Source organism: Nipponia nippon, unplaced genomic scaffold, assembly GCF_047370975.1.
Source record: "Nipponia nippon isolate SJK-2023a ecotype South Korea unplaced genomic scaffold, ASM4737097v1 scaffold_1, whole genome shotgun sequence".
NCBI lineage: Eukaryota > Metazoa > Chordata > Aves > Pelecaniformes > Threskiornithidae > Nipponia > Nipponia nippon.
In genome coordinates this window covers 91,215,804-91,243,363 of record NW_028262290.1, presented here as the reverse complement: position 1 = coordinate 91,243,363, position 27,560 = coordinate 91,215,804, and the positions used below count along the sequence as shown (strand labels likewise).

Sequence of the window (27,560 nt, the reverse complement as noted above, 5' to 3'; positions counted from 1 at the left end):
AGAGGCGCTCTCGCTTCCCCGCCGCGCTTTGGCCCCAGCGACGACCCTGAAAACACCCCCGGGCTCCAATCTCCGGGCCCCGTCCCGCCCCCCGGCCAATCCGCGGGCACCTTCTCCCCCCGGCCGGCCAATCCCAACGCGCAGGCCCGCGCCCGCCTCGGCAACCAATCCGGTCGCGGAGTGGCGGGCGGACCCTCCTCCTTCTCCTCCTCCTCCTCCTCGCCCCGTAGCAGCGCCTTCCCCCTCCCGCCCGGTGCCGCGGCGCAGGCGGGCGGCTGCTGCTGCGCCGGGCTGCGGTTGGTGCCCCCCCCACCCCCTCCCCTGCAGCAGCAGCCGCAGCTGCTGCTGCTGCTGCTGCTGCTGGTGCCGCCGCCGCCTGACGGGCTTCGCTCACCGCGACCCTTCTGCGAGAGCAGCCCGAGCCATGCTGCTCCTGGCGGTCGCCTTCATCGTGGCCTTCGTCCTCCTCCTCTACATGGTGTCGCCGCTCATCAGCCCCAAGCCCCTCAAGCTGCCCGGTGCTCACGTCGTGGTGAGTGAGACGCCCCGGGGCGGGGGGACGCGCCCTGCGAGGAAGGGGAGTCCTCCTCGCCCTCCCTTTCTCCCCCCCGCGCCGAGGGAGCGGGCCGTTGGCGGGCCGCCGCCGCTCGGCCTCGGCGCCTTCCTCGCCGCGGCGCGGGGGGGGGTGGAGGGGGGCTTCCGCGCCAGCCGCCCTCGGCCGTTTTGTCCGTTGGGCCGGCGCGCGGGTCGGGACGGAGGCCGCTCCAGCCGCGGGGCATGGCGGCGTTAGGGGCCCCCGCGGGGAAGGCCCGGCTCCGGGGGGGTGAGCGGCGGTCCCGGGAAGGGCGGGCTGGAGGCGGCGGGGGAAGCGGGGGCTCCGGCGGAGCGTGCAGGCGGTGGATGCCGGCAGGCTGGCGTTCAGCGGCTCCCGGCGCGGGGCTGGTGGCAAAGGCCCGCGCCGGGGAGGTTCAGCGTTAGGGGTGCCCGCTGGTTTGCAAGGAGTCCTGGCAGCTGGCTGTAGCACCCCAAGCTACCAAAAGACGGGAGCCACAAGTCCGAGTGATAAGGAAATGACCTGTACAGATGACTCTGACAACCGCTGTCTATCTCGGTTGGCTTAAGGCGATCTTCTGAGTCGCCAGAAATGCAAACCATCTTCAGTCTCAATGTTGGCTTTTTGAGACATTGCTTTTGTACTCTCGAAGTTACCAGTTACCTTGAGTTTTGTTTTCTTTTAGCCTCTCCCAAGATATTTCAGTGGTGTGTGCACTCATAAACAAAAGGCAAAATCAATGGTTTCCTTGGTCTAAAAAACTAGTCAGACGTGAGGAAATGGGAAGACTAATACAAAGGAAGTGGTCAGATGACACTCATGCACCTTTTTGACTTCAAGTACATAAATATCGATGTCTATGAGTAATATTTTGACCATCTGTAGTCAAGATGGTAGAAGTAGGTCTTAAGAAGGAAGTCTTCAGAAGAACGTACTGTTGAAAGAGTTCACGAGTAGCACACCACTAGTATGGGTGTGTGGCTGGGGGAAGGAAGGGGAACAATACCCAGGTGCTTTCAGGTGGCTCACAAAGTAGTGAATTTGGATGCATGAGAGCAAATGAGTTAAGCAGAGGAAAGAATCATGGTCCTAGAATCAGCTTTTTTAACTTAGCTTTAAATCAGTAAGGTGTGTTCTAAGCAGAGAAGCTGTAGTTTACTGTTTGGTTAAATTTGCTTTTAAGGGGTGAGTAGCGCTTGCAGATGTCTTTTATTACAGTGGGAGTTTGGGATAATCCAGAAGCTACACCTTTTAGGTGCAAGTGAATTTACAGCTACTATAATTTTCTTTTTTTTTTTTTTTTTAGCTCTGTATGGTGCCTTTTTTGTTTTGGTTTTATTTATTATTATTTTTGGAGCTTGTCTTTGGAGGATGGAGCTGTCCCCAGAATAATTTAGACCTGTCCAAGTTGCAACAGTATTCCCAAGCTGCTTTATGCAATAGGTGTTACTTGGATGCTGTAACTGGCTTTACAGCATCATTTACTCTGTGAGGTGTGTTTGAGCTTGCATTAAGGTTCTCTGGTTATGGCTCTTCCCACAGAGGTCATGCCTGTTAAGGAGGAACCCTTCAGTAGGATTTTAGCAACCCTTCAATACTGCGTAGAAGCAAAGGTGAAGCAGACTTAAGGGCCTTCTGTGACTTTTACGCAGAAATACAATAGCAATAAAAAGTTTAATGGATTTTATTCCCAAATTTTGCTGTTTTGTTTTTTTATCTTTATTGTGATTGTCTCAAATTTTGTCTGTTCTTTATGTGATTAAACTCTTTAAAAGCTACTGTGCTGGTTCTTCTAATCAGAATGGTTTATTTAAAAAAGTTCACATTAAAAATGATAAGAATATTCTTGTTGGAGAAACCTCCCTATAACCACTGCCGCTAATTATATTAGCAGTTTAAGCTCTATTTGGTACAGGTGGAAGTCTTAAAAACAGTATTCCTGCAAGTCTTATAAAATTAAGAATACAGCTAGAGAAGTAACTGTATTAATATATCAATGGAAGAAAAGGCTGTAGACATATTTAACTTCATGATACAAATAAAAATCTGCAGGTAAACAGTTTTATTGGTGTCACCAGTGGCAGAACTACTTGTTTTGTTTTGACTTTAGTTATGCTCTTGAAGTATCCATGCAAACTAATGAAATATGGAGCAGTTGTTCCAGAGTTCACTAGTTCTTAGATTTGTAGATGCTGTTAATAATGCTGGACACTTGTACATTTGGACTTCAAATTTTCTAGTGTAATCCATAAGAAAAAATATTGGATGATGGTACTGTAAATCAGAAATTTTGTTGAGGGAGGCTTTCCACATTGTGTGCATAAAGTGATCGTATATTGGGAGTAAGTGTTCTCTGCTACTGAAATGACTGAGAGACTTCATGGAAATATTTAAGCACCAAAACATTATCTAAGGACTTCTTTGAAGTCTTCTCATAGAAAAATATCAAAATCTGTTTAAGTGGTCCGCATATGTAAATTCTTTCTAGTTTATGACTTGATTCAGATAAGACTGCAGGTTAACATTTGGTAATCTTTGTCAGGCCTCAGTTAAACCCTTGAAATAAAGAATAAAGGAATAAAACCCACAAATTGCATATTTAGCTGGTTAAGCCCTCTCAAGAGGGCAAGTGATTACCATTGCATGGTAAATATAATTTTTCAAGATATACTTGAATAAATTGTTGTACTGAAGCAGAGATAGTCAGTCTTACCTAGAAACTCTTCCTTCTGGGGCCCTGTTGAAAGTATCATGAAAACAGATGTCACATTTCTGAAGGAAGTTCACTGGGCTCCTTCAGATGCTATTACATACCAGTTATTGAATTTTCTACTTAAGACAGCATTCTTTCCACTCTTAATCCTTCATAAAAAGTATTTCTCTTCACTCCTAACAGTTACTGTTAATAGATGTTTGAGTTATGGCTAAGTAACTGACTCTGTCTGCTTTTTGAGATAGAAATTTGAAGTCAAAAACTTGTGGGTTTTTTGTCTCTGTCCTCTCCCAGAGTCATTTGCATGATGGAAGTGCTCGCTGTGTTAGGTGAGGCATGCTTTCTGGAGGAATCGTGACCCTAGGAGTCTCCTTCTTGGAAAAGAACAGGACTGTTATTCAGAGTGAGAGTCTACAGAACTCCAAATAACTAACGGTCTAGTCTTGTGGGTGCGTGTTCCCCCACCCCTTACGTGCTATGTATTTTGATGACCCCAGTGAGCACCATTAAATAAAAAGGACTTTGCTGCTATCAGATTGGTTCAAGCATCAGGTTTAGCTTATTCAAAACAAAATGCTTTTTAGATGTTTAATACTACTAGCTTTGTTTCTAGCACAACTAGGAGAGTGTTCTTAAATAAAGGATATGAAAGTTATTTTTGTGCTATAGAGCTGCTACTTCTTGTGTTGAACTTCTCCATGCTTCGAAATCCGGAAGGCTATTTTACACATCTTTTATTTTGCCATTGGCTTTAACTCTCTCCTTGGGTCTCAGGCTATGTACTAGCACACATCACCTATTCTGTGAGAATAAGCTATTAATTTGGTAACTGGTTGTAATAGTAGACAGGAAAGTGAAAATAGGATAAGACAGTCATCATTGCTTCATGTGCATCATGCTCACTTGCCTCACATTTAACTGCCCTTTGTCAGGGATGTTACACCTGCCCCTACACACATTCTCTCTGCTCTTTGCATTTCTCTACAAAGTTAGTTACTTTGCTTGGTGGAGCAGAATGCAACAAAAACTTAAGATGTTAGGGCAAAAGCAGCCTTCTGTAAATTTCATGAGGGATGTTTAGAAACTGTTTGCTGAAATACCAATACTGACTTTCCTGCCCTTGTTTCAGCCTTAATCTTTCTAAAACCAAGTTGAAATTTCTGCAAAAAAAACCAAGATCTTGGTGATACGAATGCAGTTTATCGAAGGTTGTGGACTAACAACAGCAGGAAGTGTAAAGATATTCTCTGCTTGGGACTGTCTCCCATTCAGATTGAAAAGGGCCTTTTGCTTGGACATAGTTCAGGATGATCGTGCCAAATCCACATGCGTAAGGGTCATCTCTAGTCTAGAAGTAGTTTCACCACTTCTGTGCAGAGCCTAACTTGATAAGTGCAGTCAGCTTTAGGGATGGCCAGTCTTGGTGTCTCAGCATTGTAGCTCTTGTGTTGGGGGTGATAACGATCTGTGGTTTGGATGCATCCCAGTGGTTCGACAAGAGGTCCTTTTGAATCTAGTCAGGCACACTAACCGCTTAGAGCAGATTACAGGGATGTTCTGTTTCGGTGGAACTAAATACCTTCTGTCAGAGCACAGTCTAAAAGCATGAAGCCAGCTTGCATCCAGTGCTGAGTGAAAGTTAAGAAGCTCTGTTGGAGATACCATGTCAATCAAGTATTGATTTTGATCATTCTTGATGACAGTTCTGTTAATTTGGACTGTATCATCAATTGAAGTGAATTTCCAGTATCTCGAATTTGAAAGTCAAACAACAGCAATTCTCTGTACTTCACCCCAACATTTCCATTTATCCGGGGGAAATAAACCCTATGATCCTTAGAAGCTGAACTCTGTTATCAAGGATCATAGCTCGAGAAGCCAGACCCTTTTTGGAATGGCTAATTTGGTACCTGTTCTTCTCAAACACAAAAACAGCTCAATAACAATAAGGGCTGGTAGTATTGTATTCTGAACATCTGAATTAATCCTAGGATTTAATTGTCCCTTCCTGTCAAGAAATTAGTCTGTGTTTTGAGTTGCTGTGACCAGATTTTTATTTTTGCTAACTTCTTTGAGGCTGGGTTATCGTGAAATTTAAAACCGGGATCAATGGCAATTCAAATGTCTCGAACTAATTAAATGCAGTAGCACTGTAGAACTAGTAGCCACACGGGTAAGTAACTGTAATAACATCTTGTTTAGTGGAGTAGATGCGTACTCTTCCTTTAATTCTGAGCATCTGTGTTAGTAACTTACCTACCTAACAGACTTCATACATTTGCCTAGGCTGACTCCATTGTAGCACAAAGCAAAGTTTTCACTCGTGTTAGGGATTTTTTTCTGTTACATTAGCATTCATGGTGAATGTTCCTGAAACACTTGTGTATTAGTAACAACCTCCCACATACTAGTAATAGCCTCCCACCTAAATGCTAAAGTTCCCAGCTAATTGATGTTGCCTTTTGTCACTGACCTAGCTGACCTGAGCCCTATCCATTGTTGCCAGGTGTGACTCTGAATAAAAACTTCCTTTTTCCGTTTCTTGTATGACCTCAGGCCTTGTCTTTCTGAAATGAACGTTAGCGTTGTCTGACAAGCCAGAGGCTCAGTGCCAGTACCTTCACCTTCAAAGAATTCCTCAAGCACTGGGGTAGTTGATCTGTTCATGATACTCAGCGGTTTGTGCAGGTAGGCATCAGCTCTGTCTCAGTGCTGTGCCAAAAATTGGAATTGGAGCAGTCTTCCATGCACATTGATTAGTTCATGTGCTGGTGTACCTGCTGCTGTTGAAAATCTGTAGAAGCAGCTCACGAGTGCTGTGGAGCTGAGGTCTGCCTGAATGTATCAAACTGAGTCTTCTAATCTTTTCAGAGAGGTATTGAAATCTTGCAAGCTATTTTGCAAATACACTAAAATTCCTAACTTCTTTCCATCATGAAGCATTAAATTAATTCTGGGGTTCTGCTGAAGTCCCACATAGTTAACTACCACTCACGTTGTTACGGGCTTCATTTACTTCGAAAGCAGTCATCCTTGGTTCAGAACACTACAGACCAGATTTCGCATTTCTAGAACAGGACGTGTGTCTTGGAGTCATCCTCGAAGGTTAGTGTAGTGTGAAACTAATCTTGCAGAGAGAGTCAGTTAGAAGCTAATCTGAAGCAGCAATCTCTAATAATTATAGAGGAAGCCTAAAGAGCTGAAATTAGTCTTTGTGAATGTTACATCCGTTCTTGGCCCATTTGTGACTGCAGGCGAACCAGTCAGAAACCACGGACTGTGTTGTAAAACTTTGTTTGCTGGCATTATTTGGCTTACACTAAGCTATTTTTGAAGGTTAGTGATAAAATACTCATCTGAAAGAAGAGTTTAGTGATTCATGGGAATGTACTTCTGACTTTTCTGTCTTTACTGCCTCCAGAAGTGGAAAGAATTTCAAGGATAATGCATCTCTGAAAACAGAACTGTGAGACATTGGCAGATGAGGAGACAACACAAGGCTTTTGATGGGGCATGCAGTTAGAGATTGGGGATCTTTGCTCTTCCACTAATTAGCTCAATGCCTCAATTTTCTCATACTTAATGGAGGTGATACCTTACTTTCTCTGAAGTCTTTTAAAAGGTTTTGATAAAGAACAAAAATTAACCATTTCCAGAGCAATCTGAATCCCTTCTTTTTCCAATTATTAGGAAATCTGTATGACAGAACTCATTTCATCAACAGAATTTTTTTACAATACCTGCTTCTAGGCATTTTGTTCCAATATTTTCTCAATTATAGCCTCTTAATATGCTGTTCAAAGAAAATTCAAATAATTTGGGTATATAAGGAGGATATCAGTGTTCGCTGAAGGACCAAAGGCACATGCAGACTGAGATGGGGCTTAAATGAACAAGTCATCTAAAGGCAGTGTCAGACAGGCAGACATTTTTATTTTGGTCAGAAAGAGAGGTCAGGATTGTTGTCTACATCTTGTTCCACATGAAGTTCGTTAGTGGGTTTATTGAGGGTAGTGAGAGAGGTGTTAAGGTCACTTTAACCTGTATATTAGTGTCATTTGGCAGTGTATCTTCCTACAACATAGGATGCAGGGCTGTAGTCACCACCCTGCATTTGTCTGTAGACAAACTATTAATTTTCTGTTCACATATAAGACTATTCAGTGTTACAGTTTAGAGGAAGAAGAAAAGGTAATGGAAGTTTAGGTGCTGGCATCCGCACAAAACTGGAATTGCGGGGTGGCACGGACAATTCAAGGTCCAGATTGGGGGGACTGAGAAATACTGTACAGCTGGCCTTCTGTAGAATTAATGGATTTTTTTTTAAATAAGAAAGAAAGAATTTTCTGTTTATGTTTACATGAGGATATCTTCAGCAGGCACTCTACAATTGTTAATTTTACAAATAATTTCTACCGTGACCAGGTATGGAGGGGCGGTATGTAATTGTATTATTACAGCTAACGTTAATAGTGATTTCAGACTTCTAACTACTTCTGTCTTTTAGAAATAACGTATAGAACTTGGTCAAAAGCATGTGAGAGAGCCCACGTGGCAGAGAGTCTAAGTGTGCCTGATGTAAGAAATGAGTAAAAAAATGCGACTGAGGTAAAACTGGTTTGGGGATAGAAACAAATGCTCATCAATCTATTCAGATCTTAGTTTACTTATTGAGTCTGAATGAAAAATAACTTTAGTGTGTATCTTCTGTATTCCTACCATATTGGGTGATATTTTAATCTCAGTGTATTTTTAGAATTTTCATTTGATTTGACTCTTATCATATGGGAGAAAGGATGAGAACAGTGGACTAACACTGCCATTTTCAAATAACTTTTAGGTAACTGGAGGCTCCAGTGGAATTGGAAAATGTATTGCTATTGAATGTTACAAGCAAGGTGCTTTCATAACACTGATTGCAAGGGATGAGGTAAGTGTATGTGTATTTTTACTGGCTAAACTCTGTGACAAAATATGTATAGATGCGGAATAATTTTGGAATTTATAATTATTCATACTTCCTTCACTGTATCTTTTAAGGGGATCCTAAGCATTTCAAATTAATGCATTTGAAGAGGAGAGGTGGCTGCCTTTTAAAGCAGTGTAGCCCAACATGGAATTTTTTATTAGCTTCCCTTAAAACTCTGCCAGTGCTATCACTTCTGTTAATGGCATTCATTGTTTCACTGTGTAGATCTGTGGCAGAGGACAAAAGCAGGAAAAACCCTATATTCTTTAGAACTGTATAATTTCCCTACAGTAAGTCACAACGGGGGATTAAAGGCAATTCTTAAAATTCACAGAGTATTTTGATGTCTGATCAGCATTATATCATACTTTTTACTAGTTAAAAACCATTCATCAAGACAGCTTTGGAGTAAAACGGGTTGCTTTGGTTTTTTGTTGTGGTTTGGTTTTGTGTGTGGTTTTTTTTTTTAACTAAAAGCTGTTCAGAATTTAGTTGGAATGACTGTTTTCATAATGGGTTATTTTATTTGTAGAGAAAAAAACCTAATTATTCAGGAAATAAAAGCACTTAACTTTTTGGGGGGGCCTCAGTCCCAGCTGTCTTTGATAATTTACTTACACTTGAACTTACTTTGCATAACCTTGAATGCAGCTAGAATTAACCCAATTTTCTTGAAAGGAGTATGACAATTTGAATTTACCAAATTTTAGTTTGATTTTTCTGATAATTCCATGACAGTGACTGTTCTTCAGAACAGTTTATGTAATATTACATAAATATAAAATAAAACCAAAATACAAGAGAAAAATTAATGCCTACAGCCTTAGGTGCTCTGTATAGTTGTATGAAACAAAAGCGTTAAATCTATTACAGAAGCTGTTAACTGGCTTTAGAAGATGAAGTGAAAAACAATAAGCGAGTTCTGGTAGCTTGATGGAGTTCATGTTTTCATCATATGTTCATAAATCTGAACAATGGCAATAGTAAAGTGTTATAACTAGTTGAGGATAACTTTGGGGGGTTTTAGGGAATATATTTAAGCCTTATTGAAATACTGAAGACTAATATTGCTCTCAGAACTGCAATGCTTTAGCTGTTCTTGTATCCATTTCAGAACAAGCTGTTGCAGACGAAGAAGGAAATAGAAAAGTTCTCTGTTAATGACAAGCAGGTAAGACCACTGCTAACAGTGACTGTTGTGTGTTTTAAGATAGTCACTACAATGTAGTTCAGTAGTCCTGTCTTTAAAACAAAGCTGTTTGACAAAAATGAGTGATGACTCAGTATTTGAATTAAAAAATGCCAGTCTGCTTACATGAGATGTTCTGAACTCTGCTACATTTGATGTTGGCTAGCTAGTGCATTAGCCGGCTTTTCTTACAGGAAAAGATTGGTGTCTTCAGCTGTAGGTGTAGTACGCTTTTTTTGGATAGCTGCAATTTACTGTCACTCGATAAATGTTTGTGTTCTTCAAGATGAAGTGGAAGAACCATATTTTTTTTCAGATCTCTCACTTTTTGCAATTCATAAATACAGCAATTGTCATGGGAAATAAGTATAGATATTTGTTTCCAGGTTTAGTTTACTACGTCGTACTTTTATTCCTTTTCCTGGCAAAGTACTGTAACATGTACACAAGTTAAATTTGTGAAGATCTGAGACTTCTGAACACTGAAGCTGCTTTGGTGAATAGATAGTGCACTCGTGCATAAAGGCACTGTTTTAGAGCTTGTGGAGGTACGATTGTAAAATGGGTAAGCTTGTTACGTTCAAAATACACAACTTCAAGATGAAATGCTAGAATTATTTTTTCACAGTCCTAATAATCAAGGGGAGAGGGGAAACAGTATTGAGACTGTTAACATCTTTGACTTCTCCTTTCTTGTGTTCCAGAACTTCTTTGTTACTTTCATGATTACAAATACAAGCAATTTCTTTATCTGTGAAAAGGGATTTGAATTAATAAATTGCATAGTCTGTTGAAAAGAAGCAATGGAAGAAGCTGGATATTTGGAGGCAATAATGTTAGTACTAGCTAAGACAAAATTTTCCTAATACCTCCATTTATAAGATAAGATTCTGTCTTCACTTCCTTATATTTTTTTTGCCAAATGGCTCAAGCTGATTTTTTTTTCTGTGCACGCTGCCTTACTCAGATCAACTTTATTTGAAAAACTAAGCCATTTGAGGTGAGGAGAAACTATATTTTGCCCATTAAAAAAAAAAAAAAGCCCTCCCCATAACCATTCTCTTTTAGCTGCTCTAGCAGTTTCCCAAGCTTAGCATTAAAGTTAATCCCTTGTCAAACACTGTGTCAGGATGTTCTTGTTAAAATCTGTCCATGCTTGATAGATGCGGACTTTTTAAAAGAATATTGCTTGGTGCATGTTCATAAGAGTTTCAGTTAAAATCTCAGAAATTACCTTCAAGGTTGAACGAGCTCCAGTGTGAACTGAACAGGACTGCTTTTGCAGAAGCGGCTTTAGATTTGCAGCCAGGTTAAGCATAGGCAGTGGGAGTGCTAGGTAGGCTGGCTCTTCTGTAGGTATTGTTGGGTTGTAGGCAGGGTCACAGGGAAGCCTGCCTGATCTAAATGCAAAGAACAGAACTGGAAAAAGCAGGGAGTCTGGGGCAGAGCTCATACTAGAACAGCAGACCAGAAGCTGGGAAGTGAGGGTAGCTGAACCGAGAGCTGTACAAAAGGATTGCTGAAAGAGTGTAGAGAAAGGTGGTGTCTGATACGGATCATGTACGCAGAGACTGTTACATTTACTTGATGTCGAGCCAAGAGGCAAAGATCCTCAGGAAAGATTACTTTTTACATGAGCATACGCTGTCACCCGTTCAGCTCTTGGATATATACATGAAACCAGCTTGCATTGACAACCAGGGTCTGGCATCTACGTATGTTTTTAGCATTCGACTTGGCAAATGTTTTTAAAGACGTTTGCATGCGATTTATTTAGAGAGCTGACAGTGCAGCCTTTATGGGTATAGGTGTGCAGTGGAACAAAGTCCTTGCTCTTAGAGGTTTTTTTGCAGGGTTTTTTTTAATCCCATTCCTAATATAGAATATTCCCAGTTACTTCACTGGAGTTGAATTGATCTTTTATTGTGAAAGCTTTATTAATGATCCAACCCCATGCAATATTTAGAACAAAAGTTGAGGAACAGGGCTGGGGATATTAGACTATTTCTGGCAGCATATTCTGTGTCCTAGGCGTGGATCTGTAGTGCATGCTCTGGAGTGAAGGTAATCGGAATATTGTACCAGAAGAAAGAACGTATGATAATAGAAGCGAAGAGATGAATTGTATAATGTGATAGTAGTCACTAAAAGCTGTGGTAGTTCCCAAGTGTGTTGTTTGCAGCATGAATAACTAATCTATGCAATCTGATGTATTAACCAACTGCTCCAATTTTGATGCAGAACTGTGATTTTTAACTTCCTCACTGATCTGGCAAAGACATCTAGATAATAAATCAATGTAGTTTTCGTTCAACTGCTATTTTGTTCTTAAATTTATGTAAAAGATAAATATTTGCAAAATGTAGTAAATGCCCTAAGGGGATATGCATGCAGACCTGCTAATAACCTGCGCCACAAGTTTACTCTGATGTCCAACTCCACACGATGCTGGGAGGCAGGAATAGCCAACCTGCTGTACAGGAATGGCAAGCAGATTCTCTTTATGCAGCTAAGAAGTGTTGTAGTCTGACCAGAGGCAGAACTGACAAATGACTAGCTGCCAAAGCAGTTAGTTACACTGTGGTAAGCTTTTTTTTTGTGTGTGTGTGTCCACAAGCTCCATGACAAGTGGTCATGATGATACTTGTTACAAACTGGCAATGACTTTTGTTTTATTTCACCTCAAACTGAGTTTAAATGAGTTGACCAAAGTAACAGAAAGGCTAGAAATTGGAACAAGAATACAGGAGTCCCTCCTTTTACTGTGATATGACATTGCTTCTCCTTTCAAGACGATGAATTGCCCCGAAGCTCTGCTGATTGCTCAGCGGAAAGGGTAACTTATTGGTAAATACCTGGCCAAGCTAGAGTTTGTAGTGATCTTACAGTTTGTAAGTCGTAACCCAAAGGCAGTGCTTCCTTTGGCCAGAGGTTGATTTGAAAGCGCTTCAAAACATAGATTCTGAGATCATCTTGCTTAAAGTAATCAGTAACTTTGAAGAAAAACAGGGCCTAACTTTTAGCTGCAACACGATTTAGATATCACTGTCATCTGTTTTTTTGTTGTCCTGTCCTGCCTGTGGCTGCCCACTGCCCCGCCAATACTTATTTTAATTTTTCTGTATCTTTCAAACTAAAACCCATAATCTCTGGTTTCCAGACAAGGAGTAAACACATACACATTACTTCACTTTTTAGGTATTATGACACTGTGCAACTAGTCAGTTTCTCATAGAATTTTTATTTTAGTTTTGTCCTTGACTTGTCCCAATTAAACAGTGTGCAACTAAGTTTACTACTATTCTTCAAAAAAATTTTATGAAAAAAAATAAGTAGCATGCATTGCCAGTACTAAAGTTAGCAGGTTTTTAACACTTACTTTATACGTTTTTGGAAAAGTTTTTTTTGCAGTGCCGATGCTGCAGTTTCAGAGCAACACTCTGCAACCATGCCTTTCTATGATGTGGAAAAAAAGTGGGTTTTCTTAAAGATGAGCCTAAGCTGCACAAATGGTTTGACTTGTGTTTAGCGCTGATAAAAGTTAAATGTAGCACTGTGGAATTTGGACTGCCTTAGTTAAAAGAGTTTTTACTAAACTTTATGTAAATAACTGCAGTCATAGTGTGTCTTAGTACAGTAAATTAGAAATGATACTTTGCACATGAGTACCTGCTTTGAAGATCCTGAAGTGCTTATTTGTTCTTAATATACTCTTTATTATACTAGAATGTGTGTGTGTGACGGGGAGGAGCTCGGAGGGGGCAGGGATCGCTTTCTCCAGTGTGGGAGAAGTGCAAACTGTCCTGTCCAAAAGACTTCCCGTTTTTCCTGGAAAAGATATGTCATTGGGTTTTGTTTCATTTTGAAAGGCTCAGAGTCAACAGTTACTGGACTTACTGTGCTGTAAAAATGTTCTTTCACTTTCTTTTTCTAGGTTGTGCTATGTATTTCTGTTGATGTATCTAAAGACTATGAACAGGTGGAGAATGTTCTAAAACAGGTGAGGAAGTAACTGATTCACCTATGTATCTTAAGAAGCTTATCTGTGTGCAATGTATTTCTAATGGAAATAGTGATATTGTGCTATAGGAAGGGTTTTTTCCTGCTAAAGAACATCTTAACCTCTGTCCCCTCTTCCAGGCTCAGGAGAAGCTGGGGCCAGTTGACATGCTTGTAAACTGTGCAGGAACATCAGTTACAGGAAAATTTGAGGATATCGAAGTGAATTCTTTTGAAGTGAGTGAACATACTTTTTTTTTTTTTGTTATATGATGATTTCTTATTCAACCATTCTAACAATTGATTGCATTCCTGTGTCTTTGCAGACACTGTATGAATAGTGATACACGTGATTTGTGATAGCTGTCAGAATTAGAATGTATCTTTAGATTTGCAAGGATTGCCTCTAATTTCTCACCTAACTGTCAGCCCATTGATGGGTCAGAATAGTGAATTCTCCCTCTGGGATAGACAGAGTCCTCAAGATGGCAAGAAAACATGGCATGTATTTTTATAGCTTAATGCACTGGGAAAGGCACTGAATTCACGTGGTCTCACTTTTTTTCCGGTGAAGATTTTTTTTTTTAATATATTTTTAACCTGTTTAAGAAAAATTCAGCTGTTATCAGTGTTCAGCTCTGAGGTGCACAAATTGTTTGCAGCTTGAGAAGCTGCTGCTCTGATGAAATGACAAAAAAAAAACCCAAAACAACAACAACAACAACAAAAAACCCAACAAAAACCAATCACCCCAAACCCCTGTATTTTGGTTACTTTATGCCCACAGCCCTCAGGCCCCCAGTCATCTACAGGTAACATTGAATCATCTGAAAATACTAAATAGGCATAATTTTATAATAAATTTGAATCACCCATTCTATTGCTTGTATAGGCTATCAGTTGTGTTTTAGGACTTCTAGAGAGTGAAATTAAAGACTTCCCCTTATCCTGCCAAAGATTAAAATCTCTGAAATGCATAAATACATAGAATTTTTCCTGTTTCCTGTTTTAGAAAGCTCTTTCAACTTTCATTGCAGCATGTTTTCATACATCATGTGTAAATTGGTTGCTTCCTGGACACTGGTTAGGGTAGACTTTCCCTCATATATTCTTTTTTCCTTGAAGGCCATATGGTTCACAGTATTATCAGTATCCTGGATGCCATTAAGACTTACAGATAGACTGAATTTCTTTTGGCTTGAAGTGAGATTTTTTTTTTTTAGCTATAAAACAGTTTATGAATCTGTAGAATAGAAAACAATTGTTGCTTCTTTTGCCAGCTGATAGAACTACAAATCTAGTGAACTTCATTGTTAAAGCAGACCGAAATATGGATTTTTGATAAATAATATGAAATAGCTCAAGTATTCTGAATCTGTGGCTCAAATATCGTTTGTACAGAGATTAATGGCGGTCAATTATCTGGGTAGCGTTTACCCAAGTCGAGCAGTAATCGCTACTATGAAGGAACGGAGAATGGGAAGGATTGTGTTTGTATCGTCTCAGGCTGGGCAATTAGGCCTATTTGGTTATACAGCTTATTCTCCAACAAAGTTTGCTCTTCGAGGGTTGGCTGAAGCCCTGCAAATGGAGGTATGTGTGCAATAATTAAAGTATTTTTGATTGTAAACAAATTTTTTTAAACTAGCAGCACAGCACATTTTCATTTAAATAGTTCTCTTTTTGTCTTGTGCAGCACTGCTTATATTTGTGTGCTATGTTGGCCCTTTTTTTGGCAGCAGTACAATCCTATTGCTCTGCATGGGATTGCAGAAACTAAGCTGATTTCAGTTGCGTAAGAGGGAATAGATTGAATCTGTTCCTAGAACTGAAGATGACCACATGTGCAGACATTTTTTTAATCTTTTATTTTAACTAAAAGGACTTGGATTTTAAGTCTTTTGAGTAAAAGTCTTTTTCAAGGCTCTAAGTGCAGAATGATATTGAAGATCCCATGGATGCATGAGGGGCAGGCCACTGATTCCCAGCTTGTTTGTGAGGCCATGGTAAGTGGTTTGTGAGCCATATGAAACAGTAAAACTTGCAAGCTAGAATTTGAGGATTGTCTACCAAAAAAAATCATGTTGACAGTGGTTCACCCTTCTAAATTTTGGTATATATGAGCTTTTTATAGTGCAATAATCTAAGCTTATGCTTAAGTCAACACTAAAAACCAAAGAAACGCTGTTTTCATTATTCACTGGTACAAGGTTGGTAAGTACCTTGTAGTAAGACAGGTGAAATTGATTTGAAAATTACTTCTGGTATTCTGTTAAGAACATATATTTTAGTTGTTAGGTGTTCATGTATTAAGTGTCTGTGTTTGGTTCTAGACCCTTGCATAGTCCCTGTTGTTACCCTGTTCTGTTCAATGTAGTTGTATGCCTTGATTAGGATAAGAATGTGGGGTAAAACTGCCTCTAATCACTTCTGGCCTGCCAAATAGAGCAAAGTGACTGCAGGGTCTTCAGACTGGTGACAGGTATTTTTGTGAAGACTGAATTATTCAAAACTAAAAATAGAGCATTTATGGACCTGTGATGTGGTATTTCAGGAAGTGTTTTCAATATGGAATGTTTCATAATATAAATGAAAATGCTTAGTGCTTTACAACACTTTGGTTTATCTTAGCCCTCTGAATATTTTCATTAAAAGCTTCTTTATTTGTATTGGAGTACAGATCTGCATTGTAGTAGTTTCTGAATAGTAGTGCACTAAGTGATGTAATTCTATGACACCTACATACAAATATGTAAGTAAATGCAATCCTTGACATGAGACCTGCCATTTTTCCTCACATTTTCTACTTATTTTTTTGTCTCCTTAGATTTTGACCCCTTGCAAGTTTATACCATGGGTTGAAAAGCCTTGTGACTTGAGTATACCTCTTAAAGATATCAAATTTGAGTTTTACATTTTTGTTTGTTTTTTCCTCATATTTGTCCAGCAGTGAAAATACGTTGACATAAACAACAGCAAAAAAGCATTCTAATAAGCATCAGTGAAAGCCTTCTTGGCTTTGTGTTTATGAATGCTGCGTACTGGTGTTTGGCAATTGTTTAGTCTTTTTTTTAAAATTGAAATTGGTAAAATTATAGAGCTAAGCTACTTTCATATTCCTCCTAAATGTCTTAAAAATGCTTAGATTCGCCAAATAATTTACATCAAATGCAAAGTTTTAAGATATTTTTACTAAACAAACCAAAACAACACAGCCATCTCTAAGATCTTTGCTGTTCTGCTTTCTCATTTGACAAAGCTCTGAGTCTTGCAAGCGCTGAATATGAGGGTGACTTAACACTAGAAGCAATTTGAATTCAAGCTTGCTGTATTTCTTCGGTGCGAGAGAAATTAATGAAGTTATGAGGGCCATGTAAAGGCTGTCAGTATTAACACTTACTTTTGTAAAATACAGGTAAAACCTTATAACATCTACATAACGGTGGCCTATCCTCCAGATACTGACACACCTGGCTTTGCAGAAGAAAGTAAAACAAAGGTAAACTGTTCCTGAGTAATACTGTCGTGTTTTTAAAGCTTGACTTCATAGTAAGCAATGCATTTCAGATTTCATTCACTTCCATAGTACTTTTGAAATCAGTGCATATTAGGATTTTAAGAAGGACTTCTAAGCACTTCAGTTTTATCAACTTAGTCAGAGTTAAATAGCTTGTAGGATAATTTTGTGTAGTTTATTGTTCTGGCTTTAAATGGAAGAACTGCCTACCTTTAATATCTGAAATACTGCAAAGTCTTTCTCTACACAATTGTAATATTGTTGTGGAATAGTAAACTCTCAAACCACTATTTGTTATGATATCAAAGCTTAATGAGCCAAACCTAATGTTCCTACTTTGTGTCTTTGATAATATGCAGTTGTTCTGATAGATGTGACAGATCAAAGGAAACCTCAGTTCCTTCAGTGAAGTCTGCAAACTAACCATACTGTATGAATATACGTAATGACACAATTCAGTAGTGGCTGTTGTCTAGTATTAAACTAGGAAGGAAACTCTTGCATTGTGTTTGTAGTATGAATGACAGTATCACTTCTCAGAAGGGTGTGCCAGCAGTAGGCCTCTTCCATGTGGCTTACCTCGAAAAGGAAAGTTTTGACCTTCAAAAATTTAGTCACCTCTTGTCATTTGACATGTCCTTACATATGAAGTATAATTCCAAAAACTGCATGCAGGCCCCTTGTTCAGACTGAAGTATCGGGTAACCAGAGAAGAATGTGTCTATTTTTTATTTGCATACTGTGAACTAGAAACTTGATATCTAAGGAGATCAGCCTTTTCAAGATGTCTCATCATGTATAATAGGAAAATGGGGTTGAATTCCATTTTGTCTTTCACCCTTTGTATAGGAATCAGTAGGGAATGTAGAACGCAATTCTTACTTCATCATTTCTTGGTATAGATATTCTGTATTACTCCCACACATCCATATAAAGTGCCATAATTAGACATCTGCAGATACTTGTATAGCTTGCATATTCTCTGGGATTTTTTTCTTCATAATAGCCTATTTCAGGGAAATATAGTTACAAGCAAAATGCACTGTTCATCTAAGATTTCGCTTTAAAAGAGATGCAGTGAGATTTATTTGTCAAAAAGGTGTTGTCTTTTAAGCAAAGACTTATGCTTTGTTTTAGCATACATGAAGTCTTCAGGGGATTTGCTGCTATTGTGACAGTGCACCTTAACTCTCTGCGATATTGCATTGCTCTGACAGTTTAGATACTAATTTATTATTGTTGCATCTATTTAATACTACTTAGTTTAGAACATCTGTCTCTGTAGTTTGCATCTCTTTAGGACTAGGCTATTTTTCTCTGTAATCATTGAATATAGTAAAAGAAAATGTCAGGAGCTAGAATACAGATTTCCTGTGTTTAATCATTAAGCTTTGTTCTTGCGATTTTTCTTTTTTTATTTTATTTTTTAAATTTTTTTAGGTAACTGCTTTACAAATGACAACTGCGCCTTGGCTAGCTGACTAGCCAGATGAAGTATTTAATGGCTTATTTCTGCCTGCCTTTTTCTCAACATGTCATTAACTCTAGCTGTTGCTCCTGAACAGCTGCTGATTTTTTTCCCCAAATTATAGTATTTTAACTACTGTTGACATCCTTGTATCTCTTTCAGATTTGGTTGATACTGGCCAGTAGGCTCAAAAGTACATAGGTGTTATGAGATGGAGATCTGATGACATAAGCTGTATCATTGCAGGAAAGCATGTAAAAGGTGTTTGTATGTAATTTCTGCTGGCAAAGACACTGATTTCCCCCACCCCCCCTTAAAATACACCTGCTAAAAAAAAAAAAAAAATAGTTTTCAGTGAGCCTGGTCAGTGAAATCAGGATTCAGAATTCTACAGATATTTGGAAATAGGCCTGTTTCTATGAAATTTAATTTCTGTAGTACTTTGGATTGATAATGAGAGAGAAATATGTAGTTGCTCAGCTCTTCCCTAGAAGTGCTTTTTTAAAGTATTAATCTCGGAATTAAACTAGTCCCAGTATTTGACTTGCCTGTCAGTGCTTCAATTAAATTCTGTTATTGAATGTATCTGAATTAGCCATTACAACAAGTCGAGTTGCAACCAAGTACTCTTTTTCTCCCTATTTTAGTACTGTTTTTCTTCATCAACAGAACGATCTGTCTTAACATATTGAGCATTTAAACAGCTTGCTGTGCAGTTAGCTCCATCATTGTTTTATTTGTTAAAAGGACATGAATGACAAACATGCTTCTAAATACTTTGAAGCATATTTTTGCTGTTTGTTTTTGTAACAGACCAGACTTGTGGGTGGTGCGTTGGTTTTTTGGGTTTTTTTTTTGTTTGTTTTGTGAAAGAAATTGTGATTGCTAAAATAACTGCCATAATTGTTTTATTCTGGTGAGGTAAAGTGGCATAAATGCTCTAAAATGTGAAGAAATAAAATGCAGTGATAGATTTTAGTGGATAGCAATGTGTGGAGTTTGAGAAATTAAAGAAAAAAAAAAGTTGTTTTGTAGGGTCTTAAAATATTTCATGCCTATCTTTTACTTCATTTCTGGCACAAACCATAAATTAACTAATACAGGGTTTGGGGAGACATAGTTTAAGCATTTTGATAGCTTCTACTGAAAATAAAATACTTGGGGGAAAAAAACACTTTTGTATTTTATTAGTAATAAACTATTAAAAAAAAAGCACTACTCGAGGAAATGTTGGCATTTCCCTTCATGAAATTGGACTATTACTTATGAAGGTGCTTTTACCTTTCTTTAAGTGGGTATTTTAGGTGACAGTATGATACCACCTGCTAACAGCGATATCATCCATGACAAAAGACCCTGAACCAAAATTTGACCTTCATGTTTTTCTCTCCTGTGTGTTGTTAGTCAAATTTATATTGGTGTTTTTCTACTAAAGCCCTTAGAGACGAAGCTAATTTCTGAAACCTCATCTGTTTGCCAAGCAGAACAAGTCGCCAGAGTTATAGTCAAAGATGCCATAGTAAGTAAATTATCTTTTTAAAGTATGTTCTTTGGAGAGACCAGGATTGCCTGTAATGCTTGTTTAAGACTCTCTAAGACAGTGGCTAAGCTAAATACAAAATCAATTTACATGAAACAGTGCTCTTTGCTGGTTCGTTTGAACAGCAAGTATTTTCTTTATTCTTCTTTTGCCACTCTGCCCACAAATGATTTTATACAATCTCTTGGAACTAGAAAGTATCTGAAGTTGTACATTAGACAGAAGAAAATGATGCATCGGTATGATGCAATGTCTCAAAGGCAGATTATGACTGACTTTAAGGCACTAAACTCTATTGACTTTTTATGTGTCAAATACCATTTGTCTAACCTCAAAAGCTTGTTGGACTACCTTATTTTTCTTGAAGATGAGTTTGTATAAAAATAATTTTTACAGTAAATGAAGGCAGTTTAGCCTTTTTGGCTTTTAATGTCTCAAGTATGTGATTTATGAGTGATTAAAATACATAAAATGCTGCTCTTAGTGGTTAAAGGTGTATTGTCTTTCTGAGGAATTTTTTTAAATGTTTCATACTATGGAATGCGTGCATGCTTAATAAAGCACCTCAGAATGGAAACAAACAGGAAATTTCATGTTCATAAAGCACAGCAATTGAATCCTAAAATCTGTAATTATTTTGCAATTCCAAATACTCTTGATCTTCAACATGATTTACATCTGCAGCAGGTGTTCAGTTGTGAAGCTTTTACAATATTTTCGCAAATACAGCATATAAACACAAAATTATGTTTGGTTTTGGGGTGGTGAGTTTTAAAAGCAAGTACTACCTAACATAATATTCTGCTTTGGTGCTCAAGGAAGACTAATCTCCTCTCTAATCTTAAGCATCTGGTATTTCTACACCATGCTTTCCAGCATTTTGGATGATGTATTAGTTCAGACATGGTCTTTATGTACTCAAGCAACTGTAGGAACTTGCAGTCCTCACAGGTGTGTGCGGGGAAACAACCAAATCTCATATCCTCTACTACTTTGCACAGATTCACTCCTAACCCTGATTCAGGAACACCACCTTCTTTCACTTCCGCGTTCCATAGATTTAGTCCTGCAGTGTTTCAGAAAGTGTTTTCCAGCGTAAAGTCTGCTGGAAACAAATGGGAGAAGCCTCGGAGTCGGAGCTATACAGCTGCAATTTTCCTGATGAGCAGTCAAAAACCAAACAAACAACTTTTTTCTGGTATCTGTCCCCCCTCTTCTGCCAGCTGAATTGCTTAGCAGGCTGAGTATCTCGCAGTTTTGAGGAGGGCAAGTTAAAAGTTATTGATGTAGATGAAGGAGGACCTGTTACCTAGCATTTGAAATACATCCCCCTGCCAAATCCCATGTGATAGCAAACTAATTTTAACAAAAGGCAAGCAGTATTTTATTCTACAGTTACAGTACTGATTGGTGATGTGACAGGGTGTAATTCTGTCTCTGAAATACATTTAGAGACAGGGAGACCATTATGCATTTTCTCCATCAGTAAGCACTCTTCAAGAAGAAATTTAGAGCCTATCTTTTAAAGAAATCTGCAGTAATTTAGAGAGAGTAATTAGAGAGAGTAAACACCTCTCTCTAAAGAGAAGCTAGCTTCCTTTTCCATTTTTAAGTGAATGTCTTTTGGAATGTTGCTATATAGCACAAAATATTTTTGGATATTTTGATTCTTAATTGTGTTAAATTTTTTTAATAAAAATCTGTTGTTAGTGACATCAATCGGCTATGTTCATTAAGAATAGTTGTTGAAATAAGGCACATCATGATTTGCGACAACTGGATAAATAACTTCTTTCTTTTCTTAACTGCTGTTTTCCTTCCATCCAGCAAGGGAACTTTAACAGCTCAGTTGGATCAGATGGCTACATGCTGTCAATATTGACAAGTGGAATGTCACCAGTTACTTCTATTACTGAAGGTCTTCAGCAGGTAAGATTTGGGAGGGCCCTGTAGTCACAACTTCTTATAGTTTAAAATACTTTAAAATGTAGAACATTATGCAAACATTGATTGTTGTTTCATCAAATGGCTGTTAATACCGTGGAGACTTGGATTTAGGAAACTGAAGTAGTATTTTCAAGCTGAAGCAGCAAGTTGGCAGGAAAGCTAAGATTACTACCTGCTACTCAGTCCTGAACTATTACATAGTTATGATGGTTTTCATGAGTTTGTTTTCTTGAGGTTATATAACATACCTGCCTGGAACTTTTTTTTTTTATTTCACGAGTAAATAATATGCTGCAATCCAGGATTTTAAATGAATTGAAAGATGTTTCTCTCTGTTTCCAGGTTGTTTGCATGGGCATTTTTCGCATCGTTGGCCTATTTTACCTAGGAAGTTTTGACAGCATAGTTCGTCGCTGCATGATGCAAAGGGAAAAATCTGAAAGTGCAGATAAAACTGAGTAATGTTTACTTTGAATTGAAAGAAGAATGTTAAACAGTCCTGGACAGCTTGCTGCTTAAGTGGGACTCAGTTTTTCTCCTGAAGGATTTAGACTGGATGTACTTGCATATGTGACAGATGAGTCCCGTCAAAAGCTATGAAAGAAAACAAAAGTACAACTCCAGAAAATGCCAAACTATGCAAAAGTGTGAATGAGGATTAGATTTTTTTTTTTTTGGTGATTTAAGTTGGAGAGAATTTGGGCAACTTGTAAGTGATCTGCAGAGTAGAATTTGAGAAGGGAGTATGTGCGGTAATTCTGGACAAATGCTTAAGTTTTCACACTTTGGTGCTTACGGACAAAATAAGTACCATGACAGACTGGGCTAAAGTAGATTGAAGTCCCCTGAACAAGTTGGTGCCTTTTGCTAATGTTTTGGGACTGGTTTTAATTTAGAATGTTAACTTTTCCTTTGGCCAATCTACAGATCCTTCTGTCAATGACAGCTTTCCTTATTCTATCCAACATGCAACTGTGGAAACCTTAAGATGGCAGATACGTGATCCAAGCTTTCTCAGTCTGGGAGTAATTAAAAAGTATGGTTTAATATACTTTCTAAAGGGAGATGAAGAACCCATTCCCACAGAGAAATGCTTGGAGATGTGACCGGGTCTGTACCTCTTTGGGCCTTTGAAGTATGTTATGAACAAAAAAAATCCAACCAGTATCAATTGTGTTGATTATGACTTTCAGCATTTTAAGCCATTGAAATAACGTACATGTTTTACAGATACTTACTTTTCCTTATCTGCCAGTTTTTGCTCTGGAAAGGAAAGTAGCTTAATGCTACTGTTGTGCACATTATTTTTCAAAGCTGCAAATGATGAGCCAAACCAGTAGTTGATGATAGAATCGATTGTAATTAAAATGCCAGGCTCTTCCAGTAGCAGGAATGTAGCTTTTTGGGGCAGGGGGTTGGGAGGGGGAGGGGGGTGTGTCAGAATGGCATTCCACACTTGTTTTTCTGTGTAGTGATAAAATTTTTCACATGACAAGAAATGATTTAAAATACTCTCCTTCTATGCCCCACTTCTAATCTGTTTCATTTATGTTATATGAAACAAGGCTGCTCAATAACTGCTTCAGAATACACAGAACCCAGTGGTTGTTTCTAACAAATCTGAAGTTTAACACTGAAAAAGCTTCATGCATAACAATTATGTTTTAAGGGTGCACTATGTATACTGTTTATTTAATGGACCACTATAGTAAGTGCCTTGTGAGCTGCTTTTTTTTTTCCAAAAGCTGCATATTTTGTATTTGTTAGCACTGCTGTGTTTTCAATGTCATATTTTCCATTTTCAGTCAGTAGTCTGAATCTAAAATGACTTGTAAAACAGGGCACTTTCATTTCCTTGAAAGTAGTATTTAACAACAAAATAGGCAAAATTGATTGCCTTTGTTAAGATACTCTCTACATCTATTTAAGAAGAGGTATTCAGTTAAACTGAGATGAAAAATAATAGGTGGTTAACTGGAAAACCTTTCAAATGTAATTTATTGAGGCTATTTATTGTCCCTCTCTGAATTTGATTGGTCACTTTTCAAATTCTGTTCACATAGACTAAACTTGCTTTAATATCTGGTTTACAAACTTTGGGGGGGGGGGAGGGTCACATTGGCGCTCTCATTTTAAGTGGTCAGACTTTCATTAGATTGCAAATGTTGAGGCATTGTTGAATTCTTCACAAAGCCTATGTTTCAGGTCCTGGCTCCTGATTTTGTTTAGATGTGTGAAGTTGTGCATGCCTATAATATAATATCAATTTTGAGAATAGAGCGTATTCCTGCATTTTTAAACAGCTGGGCTTCAGAGTGCAAAGAAATCTAGTGTGCATATGTTTCCTGTGCTGCTTAATGTGAATGACATAATGGAACATTTATCATACATCCATTGCCAACATTGCTCTTAAAGCAACATAACAATGCTATTTGGACCGTATTATCTATGTTAATTCTTATTTTGATGCAACTCAAATACTTCTTTGACCACCTGCAAAGGATACCAAAATGGGTGAATCAGTTGTGTTGTAGTTTGAAAGAAATGCTTATGTACGTGACTTGACATCAACACAAGCTTGAAGGTCAAGACTTAAAACCAGTAAGACTTCGGATACTTGAATTTTTGGATCTTCAACTTGGAATGTTTAAAGGGTTTACATTTAGGAAACAAAATCCAGAAGGTCAGAGCACATACAAGACAGTGTGGCAGCTGGGCCTCTTTAAAATATTTCAGGTTGGACATCTTGGATCCCTAATCACTCTTCCTTGACTGAAGAGTCCTCCAAATAGTGACTGATATAATTCAGCACAAGTGTCTGTGAAGGAGGAATAAGAATACCGGGTGAAAGTTATGGCCCTGATCTATAGAGACTTCAGTTCATACCTAATTTTGCATAGTGTAAGTGGTTGTATTGACAGTATAACTGTGGGTTGAACCCCTCAGCAATTCTGGAAATTGGAACGAGGCAAGTTTTTTTGAAGGAACAAGTAAAGAATGATCTTTTTTCAATGTTCTAGTTTCTGCTGTTGCAAGTTAATGCAGTTAATTTTAACGGATGAACTTTTCAACTGTCGTCTTGTCAAAACATAGAAAATTGTCAACTACAGCAACCTCTGGTGTAAATTTTGTTTTCTTATGCACATTCTCTATCTACCACCGTACTCATTTAAGGTCCAATATTAAGTGAAGGAGATGCCTTGTAATCTTGCGGAAAAATGTTTAGCAGCCAAAAAACTGTTTTGCCAGTTTAAATGTTACAAAACCTCCACATTGAAATGTTTTAGCAGAGTATTAGATCTGTGAAGATCTTCAAATAGGCTTTATTACTTTTTGTCAAATTGTCAATAATTTAATCACTTGTGCCATATCAGTCGGTGTCTTGTCTCTTGTTTTCGTGATCAATCTTTAAGATTCGATTTAGGCTTTATAGTCTTTTTCATTCCACGTAGTTTCTAATGACTGTCTGCTTTAAATACGGATTTATTGTAACTTCACATATAGTTTACTTCACCAAGGTGTTCATGTGCAATTTAAATAGATTTAATATTTTACTAAGAAAAAAGATATAGGTAAATAAACTTTATTTGCTGTGAAAAAATCTAGGCACTTTTAAATGGTAAGAATATATAGCATTATTTGTAAAAAGAGACTTTGTGCTTATTGCTTCATCATTTTTGTGCCAGAACTGTAAACTAGTTTTCATATTTTATATTTCTGAAAATAAATGGAGAATCAACAAAGCCTGTAACTTCTAAGTTCTTTGAGGGGATGAACAGCAACGCATAAATTCATTTGCAGTGTTTTGTTTTGTTTGGTTTTGTTTTTTTAATCTGAGGTTAGTTCAGCGGGATCCTCTTAATTTTGTAGGACAGCAGAGGGGGCAATACATCCCTCCATTTTGGCAGCTTAGGGCAGAGGCGTACAGCAGATGAAGGATGTAAAGAATTCACTGAATATTGTCAGCAGACCCAGTGTCATCAAACTGTAATGAAAGTGGGATTAAACTGACAAAATCTGCCTTGATCGCAGGAGGCGCTGCCAGTATAACTAGTGCTTGTGCTCTCTGGAAGTGCTTGTGAGTCCTGGTGAGCGAAGCGACGCTCGTTCTTCCTACTGGAAAAGGAGAGAAGTAATAGCTATGGTAGCTGCCTTCCTGGACCGCCACTGAGCATGCAGCTGTATAGAAAGCTGCTGTATTCTCTTTCAGCTCTGTGGTAGGAGGGCTTGAGTGGATAGCTAGCTCCAAGGTAATAGTAGGGGAGAAGTTGCCCTAAGATACTTATTCTCAAAGTAAATCCCAAATCGCAAAAGTTCGATCTTTTAGAAAAACATTCTTATTAAATTATCAGAGAGCCAAAGTCAAAGATGGATCGAGGAACGTATATGCTATCTGAAACGTGTTTAAAGCTGAGGGGCTGATGTTAATCTTGGAATGTTTGAGAACTGAAAGTTTTGAAATGGAAGAAGGCCACGTTGCAACTGGAGCTGCTGATTTTTCCTTTTCAGTAAAAGTAGCGGGCCAAAGTAGATTTCTCTTCATTCCTTTTCATAATTGGATTTCAGCTACAAGGCTGAATTATCTGGTAGCTCCTTCCCCCCTGCCCCAGCCACTACCAAGCACTCTGAAGAGTAGGTGCGTGTTTGATGGCCTGTCAAAGCTGGTCGTAAAGCCTCATGAAGTCATTTCCTTTCCTCTGTCACTGGGGGGAGACTCTCACCAGAGCAGAGACCTTTAAACGAGGTGTCTGTCTTGCCACACCTCCCATCCTCTTTCTCTTATTTCCTTTCTTTCAGCCTAGATGCGCTAAATTGGTGAAAAAGACGACCGTGCTAATCTTCTGTTGATGGTGGTCTGTGGTGGGGAGAAATTAATACTGTTAAGCTTTTGGACAGAAACTTGCGCTGAAGGAAGCAGAAAGTGCAAATACTTTTTTCTTTTTTTCTTTTTTTTTTTTTTTTTTTTAGCCCCCCCCAAAATGCATATCTAATTTGGTGGAGGGGGACAGGGGAAAGCATTTCATAAAGCTGATTGGGAAGGTTTGCTGTTTGGTGAAACCTTGATGAAGGAATATAACACCAAATCTCCTCTGCGGTAGGATACCACCAAGCCAGTCTGAAATTTTATTTTTCTAAGTTGAAAACAAGTTTGTTTTCAGCTTGGAGGGGAATCCCCATGTTAATTTTAAACCTTTCGAGTTCTAACTATGAAGTTTGTTCTGTAGTAGTGCTGCTAGAGCAATGTAAATAAACACAGGGGGCAAAAGCAAAACATACATGACTAACACTAAAGCGTGCTACCAAGCACTGAGAATCAACTCCCATGGCCAAAATAAGGTGTTAAATCTGTAAAGATACCAGCTGTAAATAATGTATATGAGAATAAGTCTAAAACCCAATTTTAAATGTTCTAGGTAACTTGTGACTGAAGGGAATACCCTTTCCAAAGCTCACAGGTGCTTGAAAGAAAGTAGTTAAAATGAGGTGTGTCAGTCTTAATTGCAAAGCGTTTTCTCAAAAACTGCTTCCCCCCGTTTTTACTTTGAGAACTGTTAACAGGTGTAATAAAAGTTTACGGATCAGAGATGGATGTTCCTGTTCGTCCAGCAGTCTCTTCCCGTTTCCTATTCCTCCACGCTGAAACCGTCCCCTTCGCTCTTCTGCT

At 38.5% G+C, this 27,560-nt stretch overlaps 1 protein-coding gene across 3 annotated transcripts; it reads left to right on the top strand.

The window, feature by feature from the left end:
• The first annotated feature begins 27 nt into the window (after window positions 1-27).
• KDSR (3-ketodihydrosphingosine reductase) lies at window positions 28-25,632 on the top strand. Of its 3 annotated transcripts, XM_087761924.1 has the most exons (10): window positions 34-532; window positions 8,107-8,196; window positions 9,350-9,406; window positions 13,359-13,424; window positions 13,565-13,660; window positions 14,825-15,016; window positions 16,839-16,922; window positions 19,844-19,927; window positions 21,776-21,877; window positions 22,238-25,632. In XM_087761924.1, exons 1-10 carry the CDS (start codon window positions 425-427, stop codon window positions 22,355-22,357), a joined length of 999 nt encoding a protein of 332 aa, XP_087618050.1. In that variant the 5' UTR covers window positions 34-424; the 3' UTR covers window positions 22,358-25,632. The 3 variants fall into 3 exon arrangements, with proteins under 3 accessions (XP_087618067.1, XP_087618059.1, XP_087618050.1); XM_087761941.1 differs by lacking the exon at window positions 14,825-15,016 and having other exon boundaries at window positions 28-532; XM_087761933.1 differs by lacking the exon at window positions 19,844-19,927 and having other exon boundaries at window positions 31-532.
• Window positions 25,633-27,560: the final 1,928 nt, after the last annotated feature.